The sequence below is a fragment of the Saccostrea echinata genome, unplaced genomic scaffold, assembly GCF_033153115.1.
Source record: "Saccostrea echinata isolate AGI-Se365-2 ecotype Australia unplaced genomic scaffold, CSIRO_AGI_Sech_v1 ptg000051l, whole genome shotgun sequence".
Lineage (NCBI taxonomy): Eukaryota > Metazoa > Mollusca > Bivalvia > Ostreida > Ostreidae > Saccostrea > Saccostrea echinata.
Window position 1 is genome coordinate 8938360 of NW_026889800.1, and position 16641 is coordinate 8955000.

Consider the following 16641-nt stretch of genomic DNA (forward strand, 5'->3'; position numbering starts at 1 on the left):
GCCAAATACATCGAAGGATCGGAGCTATGCATGAGGGAGATGCGCATTTCGACAAATTATGTCTCTTCAGTGATGCTAATGCCGAAACGCTGGAAATCCAAAATATTTAAATTTAAAAAAAAAAAAAAATGAGAAAACCTGAAAAAAGGGGGTGCCAAAGACTGCATGGAGCCAGATACATCGAAGGATCGGAGCTATGCATTAGGGAGATAATCCTTAATTTTGAAATAAATTTCTAAATTTTACCACAACAAAAACAATTAAATATATATCCGTATTTTCAAGCTAGTACCGAAGTACTTAGATACTGGGCTACAGAAATCCTCGGGGACTAACAGTCCACCAGCAGAGGTCTCGACCAAGGGATCATAATGTAAATCTATACGGTACGAATAAATCTATTCGATACGTTGTAATATGAAATATTTAAACAAAAAAAAAACTTTGAAGAGCTTAAAGAAAAGGAGATGCCAAAGACTGGAGCCAAATATGTCAAAGGATCATTATAATTTTCGACAATAATTTGCTGCATGAAATATTTATCATAATAGACTGTCAAGTTTTGTTTGTTTGTTTGTTTTGTTTTGTTTTTTTTTTTGTTTTGTTTTGTTTTTTTTTTTTTTTTTTTTTTGGGGGGGGGGGGGGGTATAAAAAAGACATTGATGCAAAACCAACAATTAATTTCGCCAAAAACATATTGAAACCAAAAAAAACTTCAAATTAATTTAACAGACTCGATTGCAAAACGAACGATCACCGATGCAAAACAGTCATTCACCGAATGGACGCTAGATGGCGCTAAAAATCATTATCAAAATTAACGCTACGTGGCGCGCTAGTCTGTAAATTATGTTAAGCCAAAGGACTCTGTTTTTTCTTAAAGCACATGGTAAGCTCAATTTGTAGCTATATTGTAAATTTTTCAGACTGTACTATCACAACTTGCAAAACTTATTTTATATACCCATTGAGGGACAATCTCTGAAACTTATCAAAAACGGAAAATGATATCAGAAATCGAAATAGAGGTATGATAGACTAGAAAATCATGCATTTTGGATAAATTATCGTCTGGTAAAAATTCTCAGAGGGTGGGTGGGCACCATTCATATGTCAGGTACCTGTGCTACGGATCACAACGAAAAGTGGCTACGAAATTGACGATCTTGTACGCGATATTCTGAAGTAAGAACAAATATTTCAGATTGAAAGCGATCAGCCGATCAAATGATGATATAATAGACCAAAGTAAGTGAAGAATGTTGTACTGTAAATTAAAGAACTCACTGATCAAGAATGAAATTTAATTTACAATTCATTAGGGATGTTTGCTGATCAATCAATCTAAAGGGGAAAATTTTCGACATTCCAGAAGTCATAATTATGGTCACTGTTATCCTCAACATGCCTAATAAACCTTTGAAAAACAAGAGATATTTGTGAAAAACTTATCCCCTCCCCCCCCCCCCCCCCTTGGACATACATTACAGGGTGCACAAGCTTTTATTATGGGCAGTATACATTATGGGCAGTGTACATGGAAATGAAATTGACCTTTTGAACTTAAAATCAAAAGGGGTCATCTACCGGTACTATCTGATATGTATCAACCAGAAATAGTCTTCTGCATCACGTCTTTGGCAAAAACACGTTTCTCATGATCTATCAGTAGTTTTAAAATTTGTTCAACCTTTGCAGAGATAATGAACGGAAAGCAAATAATCGGAATTTTTCTAAGTCCAAGGGGCATAAATTGCTCGATCGTACCTAAAACAGAACCTATATATCCTTATGATAAATCTGTATACCAAATTTCATTTCAGTATGTGCAACCTCTGCGAAGAAAATGAATGGAAACTGCTGCAAATAATTATTTTTCTAAATCCAAGGGGCATAACTCTGTCAAAAATTGATCGATCGTACCCAAAACAGAACTTGACCTAGATATTTTTTATGATAAATCTGTATACCAAATTTCATTTCAGTATGTGCAACCTCTGCGAAGAAAATGAATGGAAACTGCTGCAAATAATTAGAATTTTTCTAAATCCAAGGGGCATAACTCTGTCAAAAATTGATCGATCGTACCCAAAACAGAACTTGACCTAGATATTCTTATGATAAATCTGTATACCAAATTTCATTTCAGTATGTGCAACCTTTGAAAAGAAAATGAACTAGAAACTGTTGGTGGACCAAAAGACAGACAGCAGCAAAGCAATTAACCCCCCCCCCTTCTTCAAAGAGGGGCATAAAAATTACATTTACATCAACTCTTGCCTTTGTTCAATAGAACATGACAATGTATTTATACAAACATTATTAATAGATGAGAGTCATTGAGCCGGAGTACCCAAGAGTTGTTTTTGACACCATTTGATACATACACTTTTGTATATCCTGGCAGGGTGCAGCGTTATCAATGAAACGACTTCAAATCAGAATACAAGATATTATGTATTTATTTCTTCCTTAAAAGACAAAAAAAATCCTAAACATGAATGCAAAAAAATTAACAACTGGAACAAGAAATCTTTAGAAATCATGTTCTAAAACGATTTAACAAACTGAAATGTAATGAATAACAAAGATCACAATGTCACTAAAACTCAACAGTATATTTACAGCTGAATGATGAACACTAAAAATAACGCACTGCTGTTATAGCACCTTAAATTGAGGGAATTTTCTTATTCCTATCATGTTGTAACATGTTCATTATGTTCATTCTTTCTATGTAACACACAACTACATTGTAAAACCAACTTTCTGTTTCTAAAACAGAAAATAACTGTTGTAAGATTGCATAAATGTGCAATTTCTCAGACAACTTTCAAAATGCATATGTCATTATAATACTGTAAACTTATTTCATCATGATGTTCTTCTACATAAAACAATGCTGCAGAATCTATGTGGGTAATACATGTAACTAGGTCATAAAACAATGCTGCAGAATCTATGTGATTAATAACTAGGTCATACTACAATGCTGCAGAATCTATGTAGGTAACAACTAGGTCATAAAACAATGCTGCAGAATCTATATGGGTAATAACTAGGTCATAAAACAATGCTGCAGAATCTATGTCGGAATAAGTAGGTCATGAAGAAAAAATGTGGCTCACATGAAAATTTCTTTACATGTACATCATACTTTTCTGCTCCATTGAAATCTTTTGGAATATTCATATTATGCAAATCCATTATCTTTCTTCATGGTAAAGGTATCTGAATGTTGGGGTGGGTGTTATATAACTATGTGTGAACAATTTCTCACACAAGTTTTGTTTTTTAGGTAAATACCTAGAATAGTCGACCAAGTACACCACTGAATAGAAAAATATAAATAGAAAAAACATCTTGTTTTATTTTTTGCACATGTAATTCAAAATGCACAGATTTAAAAGTTAATGCTACCCACAGAAGGACAACACAAGAAGCATAACGTTTGTAATTAAACCATAAATGCCCACTATTTTTAAGCTTGTTGTCAGATATTGGATTAATTTCACGAGCTACATGCACATATGATATACATGTAACATTAATACATTGTACATACGTGTACATATTCCCTCAAAATCATTTCAATATGCATTTAAATTTCACAAATGGCACCATTGAAAAAGAGACAACCTTGAGGATGAGTATATCAGATGTTCTCCACATTTGATCATTTTGAGCAGTGTTCATTTGGCATACTGAGTGAAGAAAGCTAGTTTAACTCTCTCAATTTGGTGGCAGAACTTGACAGCTGGTCCTAGCTTTAGATCCATGTACTCCTGAACTGCTGGTAAGGTCAGCAACAGCAAAGCCTGTCCATCTATGTCCTAGAAATTAGTAAAGACTTGTCCATCACAATTATACATTACCTAATTAATATCACTATAATTTGGATTTTATACAACACTCTCCCCCCTTGCAAAAAAAAAATCAAATTATTATTTGGGGGTGTCAGTTTCTGAGAAGACAAATTCATGTTCCATATTAGTATTGCTTGAATATTGATACATGTAGTTGAATATTCATGTAATAGCCCCAGCTTTTGCACATGGATTATGAGTGAGAGATTTAATCAGATGATGATCAAATGCATATATACCATATAAGTGGAATTTTTAGCCAGATGCAAATTTAGCGAATTATCCCAAAATATTGGTATAAATTTTTTGTGAGAAGTAATTTTAGCTATTATATAATGTCAAGAAAGCTAGCTTTAATTACTGATACGGTATAAATTGTTAGTGATATTCAATTTTAGCGATCTCAAAATCCTCACTAATAATGCCAAAATTAAATCCTTACTAAAATTTCTGCTTATATGGAACTGTTTTCAACTGTATAAGCCCCATCCCCCCAAATATAAATTATGATTAAAGATGCAGATTTTACAGAAAATTTGACACATGTTTTACCTGTTCTTTACAAATCCTGGCAAGGTTAGCACAGTCTGTGGTCTTGAGGAATTTGACCACCTCATTCACTGACCACTTAAGAGGGTTAGTGGTCAGGTGTAGTCTGTCTGGTATTGTCTTTTTCTCCGGAGAAGTAGTGTGTACAGCTTTCTAATAGTCAAAAATTAAAAGTTAAAAAAAAATTACTGTGGAATCATTTAAATTCATGGGGATCAATGTTCGTGGGCAAGCAAAATTTTATTGGTTCGTGGGGATGTAATTTCGTGGGCAGCTCTTTTATTTGGTAGATTTAATTAATCAGTACATTGACAAAATAATTGTTCGTGGGGATGTAAATTCGTGGGTAAGGGTTACCCACGAAATCCACGAACATTGATCCCCCACGAACAATGATGATTCCACAGTATACAGATGATTTTTATTTTTTAAGTCAGATTCAGAGAGATCTATTTTCCAAGAAAATTCAACATAAGAAAATGTAACATTTGCATCTTACACCTGTAAATTTTTGTTGATCTTACACAATGTAATGAGTCTGAAGTATTTCAAAAAGTTATAGAGATTATATTTGTGAACTGAAATGGAAACAGTCATGAAAATATTTGAAAACAACTCACATGTGTCACAGAACTGTGATGTTTGGCAGCTAATCTACTTGAACCTTCTGACATCATTGATGAAGGAATTAAAATCTTTTTGTGAGTCTTTCTCTCAAAACTGTACTTGGGAAGCTTAGCCCCCCGAGTTTTGATGTCTGAGGGGGGAGGAATGTGGTGGGTGTACTTTCGTTTGAATTTTTTACTGTCATTTTCATTGGAGTCATTACTTGCCACTGTCTGTGTGTCACTTATCACACTCTCCCTATCCTCCTCGCTGTTTTCCTCCCGTTCAATGTTATCCCCACGTTCATCTAGTATGTTAAGCTTTTTCCTCTTGCGGCCCCGCTTCCCAGGTTTCTTTGGACCATTTTCTAAGTTAGTGTGGCCACCAGGTGGACGACCAACTTTTCCAGGAATTTTCTTCCCAAAATACTGAGCTAAAGCAAAATGATGTCACTTTAATAAAGCATTCAAAGTAATTTATCAATCTAATATATAAATTATGTACTTGCAAGCATTCCAAATGATTCATAGATGATCTTTTTGTGCTTTTTCCAAATGATACAGAGACAACTTTGAGAAAAACATTTAAAAATGTAAAGACTACCTTTAATATTTGCAACATCCATATACATGTTTAAACAAAGCACAGTTCACTTCTCCCTAGTGATATATACTCTACATTAATACTTACTATACTTTGTTTTGTTGAGTTGATCACAGTTTTCCGGACATTTTTCGTCATGGTGACGGGGACTAATAAGATTGGGACAACACTCAAGCTTCTTACAGATGTGACGACAAAAGCCATCCAACTCATTTACGTCACGACAAATTTCAACAGCAGCTCTATAACTTTTCCCCTTGTATCTGCAATACATGACATTTTTTGTCATTCATTTTGAATAACAATATTATTGTTGTCTTACAAAAGAATCACACAGGCTACTTTTTTGGCAGGTTGAACAAACAACAAACAAAAATTTAAAAAAAACAAACAAATGACCTACTTGGCTTTTATTGTTTGTTGCTGCATTCTTGGGTTGGATTTCCCCTCTATCTGTAGCTCTTTGAGCACCCTGAAAGACTTGTATGCCACATTGATGAGATTGGATAAGACCTCCTTCATGACTAGACCCACAGGACCCGGCCCCACACACTTAGGGAGGGAGGCTATCCTCCCTTTACTGAGGTAGGGACCAGAGAAACACTTGTGGTTGTAGTAAATCTTTGGACACCAGGAATTTTCTGGAAAAAGAAGCACAAAATCTAGGAACATTACTTTGGGAAAATTCTGCATTTAAAATATAATCACTGATTTGAAAATAAAAAAGAATTTTATCTGAGATAGGATTAATCTTCCATATAAAAGTTCTTTGCAAAAGATTATAAAAGTACAAACCCTCATTTTGCTGCATCTGTGAATAAGCTTCATCTGTCAAACTGACTAGTTTCCTACAAAATATGCCAAAAAAAGGAATTAAATTGTCTGCTTTGTCATGGTAATATTACCCCTCAAAATAGTTATTATACCTTTGGCAGGTTTCAATTATAACAGATAATTTTATAGTTAATGCTTCTTTACCGGCTTCAGTAAAAAATCAGAAGTGAAAAGTAACTGACAAAAAGTCCAATCTGACTAAAGCCAGACCTCTATTTACGCTAAGGCATAGATAGCATAAACAGAGGTCGATTGAAAAAGTCTAAGCATAAAAATAGTTGTATATGCATTATTAATTTCAGTTACTCACTTTTCAGCAACTGTACTAGGTGGTCTTCCAGCTTTATTTAATTTCCTTGGTGGTTGTATTGGGTACCCATTGCTGGCACACCATCCAACAGGAAATAGGTTATGTGAATACATGTGTTCAATATGGCTCTCTACTGACTTCCTCTGGTTGTCAAGGTGAATCCAAACAAGAGGGGTCACAACTTTTGTTACCGTGGCAGCACAGATCTGATTAGGATTTTCAGGATTTACTGCTTCGAGCTTCATTCCTTTCTCAAAAAGGTTTTTATCTTGTGGCTTTAGAATATTGAGAGAAATGAATATAATTATTTAAATCTCAACAAAATATACAAATAGTGTACCAGAAGTATTTTAAATATGTCTTGATATATGGGAATACATGCATAGACATGTATATGTACACTTGACACTGAAAAAGAGAAATTCTTCATTAAAATGTTGCTAAACCTTACCACAACAAAGTCTGGAGCTGGAGTTGCATTGCAGAAACTCAGATACTCTTGCCAAGAAAATTCTTTTTTGTGCCAGCCTATTTTGATTAAAAAGAATGTTGTCACTTATTTACACTAATATTGCAAAAGCCTCTCATACCAACTCATGCTAACTGAATAAGTATCTTTGGTATGTTAAATGTGTGATTCTCAAGTTAGATTCTCTCACTTACAAGTAAGCTTGACAACAAAAATCATTACAGACAATAATACCTGTATCATAACATTTAATTATCGTTAAATTATTGATCACCCAAATAAAGAAAATTAAAGATGAAAAGGTCGATATTTGCTGTTACATATATGTGATCAATCAGTATTCACCTTTTGGAGGTGTAATGCTGACATCATGTTTCTGACACCATCCACATGGAAAGATGAACCTTGACCTTGAGTGACAAGAGAATCTGATTGGATAAGAGTCTTCTCTCAGACTGTCGATCTCTACTACAAAGTAGCGACAGTCCAATACCTTAATCACAGTTGCTGGGCAGATCTGGTTTGTTGACAGAGGATTTAGGGCCTCTAGTTTCCAACCTCTCTTAAACCGATGAGGATGTATATCCTCTTGGTCCTAAAACAAACGTATTTACCAGATTAACAAAACAGATTAGATAATTCAATATCTTTTTCTGATATCTTTGAGATATCTACGTACTCAACTCTGTGAATGTGATATAATATTATTTCTTTTATTCCGCGTTTGGCCATGTGATAATCGAAACCCAGCTGAAAGCACCCCATAACATACCTTAAATATAGCTAATGGCAACATCATTTTCTCAGATTCTTTCAGAGCATTCTCCAAAACACTCATCCAGTCTACTTCCTCTTGAAACTGCATAATTAATTCTACAGGAATAAAAGTCACCAATCAAACTCCTTGCAAGTTTTTATCCTGAGACAAAATATATGACTAAAATAGTTTCTTCTTTCAATAAACAAGGTTTAAATTGCTAATCAAGAACACAAATTTATTTTTTTTTCCTCCATTTCTCTTACCATATAAGAAGACCCTCTTCTGCAACAAAATAAATTTATGTTGATTTTATATCCTCAGACAATATGCTGATATTTGATATTACCTTGTGGGGGGCTATAATTTGATTTTACCATGTGGGGGTCAATATTGATATTTTTCTGGTGAATAACAAACCATATTCACCACCGAAAGAGTCCATAATTGTTTTATTATATAGTCAGGATTTGAATGAATAAGACATTGAAGGCTGCATGATGACTCCATTTTCATTAACAATCTTCTGTCGTAGAAAAAATTAAAAAAAAATGTCCAGATTATAACTTATAAGTTCTGTGTTTTCCTTTTGCTGTGTGTAAGACATCGAAATGTTTGGAAAATAATCCTAAGAGAAATTTGCCTAAAAGTTTTCCTGCTCAGATATACAGCTGGCTCCAGCCATTGCAACCATTGTTTTCAACGTTGTTTTAGGTATTGGTTGTGACGTCACAATGCCGCTGCACGCGCACTGACCCTCTGGTGAATACGGCTTCAAATCCAGTGAATATGTAGTATTATGAACTGTTTGCGGTTGTATAGATTATATAGGGGCTATTTATAGACTATATAATAAAATTTGATATTACCTTGTGGGGGGCTATACTTGTAGCCATTGGTCTTTGCCCAGCCAATTGGATGAAGCCGGTGGTTCAGGTAGAAAAGCCAGAAATCATTAGAGCCAGGTTCAGCCCCCTCCAGCCTCAGGTATAGCCGTCCTCCTACATTCTCTATAATTTTTACCAGCCATATATCTGTGGGGTTGATTGCATGCTGAAGTTCTAACCTCATTCCTCGCTTCAGTTGGTCTACTGGTGTTGTACCTGTCGACTAAAAGTGTATCTGGCCATGTGAAAAATGCTGTTTTTACTGGTGTTCTTGTCTGACAAATTTTATGCTTCACTGGTATTAAAACAAGACACATGTACTTTATATAAAGAGAGGACAGATCTTGAATCTTTTTCTGTTGCAAAAAATGTCAAAAAATTTCAGAACTCTATTAGATAAGACAAATTCATGCTGAGATGAGAATTATTACGTTTTTTTAACCTTGTTGTATATTAAGACACATCTTAAAAATCACGTGTAAAAAGTGATTTGATATTCTCTGATCATGGACTAAATTTGTGGAATAATTTTTTTCGCAATAATTCTTTATTTTATAAAATAGTTTATTTGTCAATGTTTTCCCTACCTTATCCAATAAAAATGAAGGTGCAGTTCTTGCCCCTGTCAGGGATTTCACCAGAAATTCCCTCCAATCATCAAACTTATCCTTAATAGCTGCAATTAAATGCTCAAGTTGAAGTCAGTTTGTTAATAAATACAGTACATATATCTGCTGATTCTTTCAGCGATCTTCACATTATCTTTTTCGATCAATTCATCCCCTCCCCCAAAACAAAACCCCTTTTTACTGTTACTGTAATAGATGATTAATAGAGAGGTATTCAAAAGCATCTTCTTTCAGAATTGCATGCAATTTCCCTCCCCCCCCCCTTTTTTTTAAATCAACAACATATGCACTCTACAAAGTACACATTTAGTATTTCTCTACAAGCATCTTCAGCTTACCCTCTGGGGGCTGCAGAACTTGGTTGTTTTGAGCACACCATCCGATTGGATGAATTTCTGAGGAAATTAGGTCACACCAGAAATCAGCAGAAGAATCCTCCTCATACCCATCGAAGCGTAACCTCAATAGTGGTCCACAGGTCATGATTACAGAGGTTACCCAGTAGGTTCCAAGGTTACATTTATTTGGCACTTCTAATTTCATGCCTTTCACAAAGCCACTCTCTAAGCTGTACTCAACCTAAAGGTTTACAATGTATGGAAAACATTTTTTAACATCAGAAAATTTATGATTCATTTTTTGTTTGTGATATTTAGGTTGGGGGCTACAAAATTTCAGTTTAATGTATAGGGATTCTGAATTAATTATTTCATTATCTGACCTCTGCTCAAACAAGAACTCACATGCTTGAAAGCCTCATTGGGAACAGCTATGGAACCTGTTTCATCTAAGTATTCCTCCCAAACAAAGTCTGAATCATCGTACTCCACTGGAACCCCATCTACATGTAAGAAAAGTAGTTAATGTTAAGGAATATTTCATGATTTCATAACAACCCCTGAATTACACCTTAAAGAAAAATTAATATAAAAGTACAATGTATTTTTAAAATTATCATCCAATTTTTTACATCATCAATGTTAAATTTCAAAGCAAGAAATGCTTCACAGCGAATAAAACATTCAACTTGATATCCAATGATGAGGAAAAATTACATAACTTTTACTAAGTGTATACCATTTTTGTAATACCGGTAAACATTGTGAAAATAAAATTTTACGTAATTTAACAGTAAACTATAGATATCCTTTCAAATATTTGATAGCCTCCTTCAATAAAATGAATTTATCCAGAAAGCAATGGAATCAACATATTTAACACAATCATGCATATGTATGAGTAATGAAACTACGATACCTTCATTATAGCTTCCCATATCCATATTTCTGAAGTGAACAGATTTCTCTTTCTCAGTTTGCTTCTCTGTCTTATCACAGGCTTTGACTTCCTCCTGACTTGAAGTTTTATCTTCAGGTTTAATTTCAACCTCTGTCTCTTCAGCAGGGTTAAGTGACATGTCAGTGGCCTTCTCCTCTTTCTGACCTATGACCTCTCCAGGTTCTGTTGCCAATGAATTCTGGGAGGAGTTTGGTGTACTTGTCATTGATAATGTACTGGCTCCCATGGGTGAACAAAGGATCAACCCTCCTGGCACAGACATGGGAAAGTTTCCACAAGGACTAATGGCACCTTTAACAGAGGTACAAAATACCTGTATAGGTACTTGAATAACAGCACCTTAAACAGAGGTACAATATACCTGTACAGATACTTAAATAACAGCACCTTAAACAGAGGTACAATATACATGTACAGGTACTTAAATAGGAGCACCTTAAACAAAGATCTATACAATATACCTCTACAGGTACTTAAATAACAGCACCTTAAACAGAGATCTATACAATATACCTGTACATGTACTTAAATTTCAGCACCTTAAACAGAGATCTATACAATATACCTGTACAGGTACTTAAATTTCAGCACCTTAAACAGAGGTTCAATATACCTCTACAGGTACTTAAATAACAGCACCTTAAATGGAGGTACAATATACCTGTACAGGTACTTAAATAACAGCACCTTAAATAGAGGTACAATATACCTGTACAGATACTTAAATAACTGCGCCTTAAATAGAGGTACAATATACCTGCACAGATACTTAAATAACTGCGCCTTAAATAGAGGTACAATATACCTGTACAGGTACTTAAATTTCAGCACCTTAAACAGAGATCTATACAATATACCTGTACAGGTACCTAAATTTCAGCACCTTAAACAGAGGTTCAATATACTTCTACAGGTACTTAAATAACAGCACCTTAAACAGAGGTACAATATACCTGTACAGATACTTAAATAACAGCACCTTAAACAGAGGTACAATATACATGTACAGATACTTAAATAACTGCGCCTTAAATAGAGGTACAATATACCTGTACAGATACTTAAATAACTGCGCCTTAAATAGAGGTACAACATACCTGTACAGGTACTTAAATTTCAGCACCTCAAACAAAGATCTATACAATATACCTGTACAGGTACTTAAATTTCAGCACCTTAAACAGAGGTTCAATATATAGGGGTGTGCAATTAAAAAAATTAAGTACTAGCCCACGGGCTAGTGGAAGCAATAAAGTTACTAGCCCCAAGTAAAAAGTTACTAGCCCAAATGGGGGGGGGGGGGGGGTAACAACTAATATTAAAAGGAAATAGTTTATTGTTGAAATAGTCAGGGTTTAAAATAAATTTGATTATTTTTAATTCTCAGTAGTAAAATTAAATCATATATAAATTAATAATTATGATAGAAAATAAAAATAAATTCAAATAAATTATCTTATCTCAAATGAAATGACAATCATTTTTTCATTTTAAATCATTAAATACGCTGGAAATATATTTTATGTAACCCACATAACACTTATTTTCAGTTGATTGAGTGATCGTAAATAATTTAATGAGATATCTGCAGGTGTATTTACCATAAACAGAGGAATAGAGGAAATTCGGATTAGATAATAACGATCGTTTTTGGAAGTAAATTACTTCAGGTAGTACTGCAAAATGGATAAGATTATGGAGATTTACAAACAATAGGAGCATGCTGCCGAAAATTGTTCATTGCTTGAGAATTTAATAGCAAAAAATGAGTGAAAATACCGCCATAGTGATTTTCATGTATTACATTGGTAGTTTTAATTTTTACTAGCCCAAGGGGCTACCTCCGTGCACAAAACTACTAGCCCGACCCCAAAAAATTGTAGTCCCGGGCATCGGGCGATGCTAATTGCACACCCCTGATATACCTGTACAGGTACTTAAATAACAGCACCTTAAACAGAGGTACAATATACATGTACAGATACTTAAATAACAGCACCTTAAATAGAGGTACAATATACCTGTACAGGTAATTAAATAACTGCGCCTTAAATAGAGGTACAACATACCTGTACAGGTACTTAAATTTCAGCACCTTAAACAAAGATCTATACAATATACCTGTACAGGTACTTAAATTTCAGCACCTTACACAGAGGTTCAATATACCTGTACAGGTACTTAAATAACAGCACCTTAAACAGAGGTAAAATATACCTGTACAGATACTTAAATAACAGCACCTTAAATAGAGGTACAATATACCTGTACAGATACTTAAATAACAGCACCTTAAATAGAGGTACAATATACCTGTACAGATACTTAAATAACAGCACCTTAAATAGAGGTACAATATATCTGTACAAGTACTTAAATAACAGCACCTTAAACAGAGGTACAATATACCTGTACATATACTTAAATAACAGCAACTTAAAGAGAGGTACAATAGATCTGTACAGGTACTTAAATAACAGCACCTTAAACAGAGGTACAATATACCTATACAGATACTTAAATAACTGCACCTTAGATAGAGGTACAATATACCTGTACAGGTACTTAAATAACAGCACCTTAAACAGAGGTACAATATACATGTACAGGTACTTAAATAGGAGCACCTTAAACAAAGATCTATACAATATACCTCTACAGGTACTTAAATAACAGCACCTTAAACAGAGATCTATACAATATACCTGTACATGTACTTAAATTTCAGCACCTTAAACAGAGATCTATACAATATACCTGTACAGGTACTTAAATAACAGCACCTTAAATAGAGGTACAATATACCTGTACAGATACTTAAATAACAGCACCTTAAATAGAGGTACAATATATCTGTACAAGTACTTAAATAACAGCACCTTAAACAGAGGTACAATATACCTGTACAGGTACTTAAATAACAGCACCTTAAACAGAGGTACAATATATCTGTACAGGTACTTAAATAACAGCACCTTAAACAGAGGTACAATATACCTATACAGATACTTAAATAACTGCACCTTAGATAGAGGTACAATATACCTGTACAGGTACTTAAATAACTGCGCCTTAAATAGAGGTACAATATACCTGTACAGGTACTTAAATAACAGCACCTTAAATAGAGGTACAATATAGTTTATATACCTGTACAGATACTTAAATAACAGCACCTTAAACAGAGGTACAATATCCCTGTACAGGTACTTGAATGACTAATTCATCTATTAAATAAGAATCCAGAGTGACTAGAAAATAGGGGGATGAATCCATTAGACACACTTTTCAATAACTATAATATGTCTAAAATAATTGGTTTATGATATTGTATTGAACTAAAAATTATTTTTTTTTCAGTCATATGAGTGGCTTTGCTGCGAGTTAATAAGTTGTTTAAATTCAAGTCATAATTCTATATGATAATAACAGGACTCTTACCACTGTTGCCATTAAGATTTCCTGGACTAGTATTGGTGATGGGAATATGTCCCACTACTTTTGGCATACTGGGGCTGACCGGACTCAGAAGGTGAGGGGTAGCAGGACTGGGAGTACCGGGGGGTCGGGGAAGGAGCTGAATATGGCCAGAGGCATGGGAGGTTCCAGGCATTCCTGGGCTCTGTCCTCCACTGATGACGAATGGGGTACCTGGGTAGGCTAAAACTGGGCTCTGAGGAATGCCTCCACCTGACAAAATATGAAATGTCACTTAAGCTCACTAACAAAACATAAGAATCTGTCTGGTAGGAGTATATAGAAGCAGAGCATTTATTTGCAAATTTAATAATAAACTTTTACAAATTGAAAGAATTTTTCTGTTTTCAGAATGGCACCACCGTTGTTCAAAATCACAAACAGATAACAAGAATTATGCATTTTAGTGAATTCTGAATGTTTATTAATCCAGAATTTTGTAAGGATTTCATAGAAATTTTTTTTGGTTTTGTTATTAAGCCAGGACATTATTGTTTGTTGAAATCAAAAAACCAGAGTAATACAGAATTATGTATCTTCAGTGGTATTATACTTGTATAACAAGTTCTATTGGATTCACCAAACTGTAGAAGGAGGAATACTTTAAAAGAATTTTTTTAAAAATCTGAATTTTAAGTAACCATGTCAACACCAGTCATCAAAAATTAATTAAGCATGTTAAGAGAATTCAAATATCTTTGTGAAGTCTATTAATGAAACATTAAAATTGGACAAAATTTTTGAGAGAGAGTAGCATTTTGAAAAATTATTGACAAAGAAACAAACAGACAGACGATGGACAATAAAAGGTATTCATAATCATGTTGTGCATGTAATGTACAGCATAACAAAATCTTACAAGTCCTGCTACATAATCATTTTTACCTAAGACTAAAGTATGATAAAATAAAATATGTTTTAACATTATCTTCGTGATTTTAATAACACATATGGAAATTGTCGGTGCAAATTAAGAGGTTTGAGATTTCCAAGAGGATATTACTTTGTATTATAAATGTCAGTCAGAATCAAGAGAACTACATCCTTATCTAATATCTATATGGAGGAGTAGTTTTTTTAAACTTTCTAATGTACTGTACAAAACTAATTGTACATATCAGGTCATCTCAAAAAACAAAAACAGTATTAAAGCAATTATTAAACCCAAGGAAAGGCACATTAATTTGGTTTTTGTTTTGTTTTGTTGTTTTTTTTTTTTTTTTTGGTTTTGTTTGTTTGTTTGTTGTTTTTTGTTATACAGCAATTCAAGTTTTGTAAGGTGACATATTAATACAGACAAGTTCTTGAAAGAAAAAATATTCCTGAAGCAAATTCTTTTTTTATTTTTTTAAATGTTTTACCTAACAGATTCTAGAAATGATCAAGATTTATTATTTTTGAATGCTAGCTTACAGATCTAGAATTTATCTCTTTTTTTTTTTTTTTTTTAAAAAAAAGAATTTTACACTCTTTTTCCTTATTTTCAAATTATAATAAATTCATAAAGTTAAAAAAAAAATATTTTATAAACTATTCTAAGCGTTAATAAAAGACTATTTCTATACTTATTTTACATTTTAGGGAATGAAAACCAGGCTATAACAAAGCTTTCTTTTCAATGTGCCTCTATATATAGACTTATAAACATATGAACATTCTTACCTGACATGTGTAGTAGATTATGGTTCATTGGAACAGCCAGATGTGGAGTGCTGCTTCCCGGGGCATAGTAGTGGGTGGGGACAGACTGGCGAATTCCTCCCCCACTCCCAAGGGTGGGGAACACTGTGGCATGAGTAAGACGACTCCCCACAGAGGTAGGGTAAACCCCACTTGATCCACATGCCTGACTTCCAAGAGGTGCTGGAAACACTGTCTGGCTAACCTGTCCACCGAGCGAGTGAGGGGAGAGGGGGAAAACATTCTGACTCGGTTGACTGGTAAGACTCTGGGGGATAGAGACCCGACTTCCTGAGTTCTGGATGACTGGAGTTGGAAACGGTCCAGTTGAGACAATCGATGATGCGTATCCTTGGGCTGGCGCAGCTGCCATTTGAATAGGTATGTGGGAGGGAAGGCTAGGATTAGTCCCTGGGAACAACATACTAGGGGATATGGCCCTGTCTCCACTATCAAGCAAGGGAAATAACTTATTCAGAAGTGAATAAAATGTTTTCTTTTACTCTCAGAATATTGTTTTAGTTTTTAATGAGCTGTTTGAGATGGTACACTATGTGTGAAGTAAAACACTATATAAATGAATGAAGGATGCAACTTATGATGTCACAGAAAAAATATTATGCTTTATAACATGAAGATGTTAAAGCCAGGTAGACCTACTTCAAGTATTTATTG

General features: G+C 34.1%; 1 protein-coding gene across 1 annotated transcript in view; it reads right to left on the reverse strand.

Moving 5' to 3' along the window:
* Positions 1-3350: 3350 nt before the first annotated feature.
* Positions 3351-16641, reverse strand: part of LOC133203778 (scm-like with four MBT domains protein 1) — a 17974-nt gene continuing 4683 nt past the window's right edge. The window contains exons 3-19 of the mRNA XM_061339565.1: positions 15949-16415; positions 14251-14499; positions 10768-11100; positions 10254-10351; positions 9849-10089; positions 9469-9557; positions 8864-9104; positions 8010-8110; positions 7583-7832; positions 7220-7296; positions 6769-7043; positions 6420-6472; positions 6028-6265; positions 5712-5887; positions 5036-5454; positions 4419-4568; positions 3351-3833 (exon numbers count right to left, since the gene is read on the reverse strand). Coding sequence (XP_061195549.1) covers positions 3693-3833; positions 4419-4568; positions 5036-5454; positions 5712-5887; positions 6028-6265; positions 6420-6472; positions 6769-7043; positions 7220-7296; positions 7583-7832; positions 8010-8110; positions 8864-9104; positions 9469-9557; positions 9849-10089; positions 10254-10351; positions 10768-11100; positions 14251-14499; positions 15949-16415 — 3598 coding nt within the window. The 3' untranslated portion in view covers positions 3351-3692. The remainder of the gene's footprint in view (positions 3834-4418; positions 4569-5035; positions 5455-5711; positions 5888-6027; positions 6266-6419; positions 6473-6768; positions 7044-7219; positions 7297-7582; positions 7833-8009; positions 8111-8863; positions 9105-9468; positions 9558-9848; positions 10090-10253; positions 10352-10767; positions 11101-14250; positions 14500-15948; positions 16416-16641) is intronic.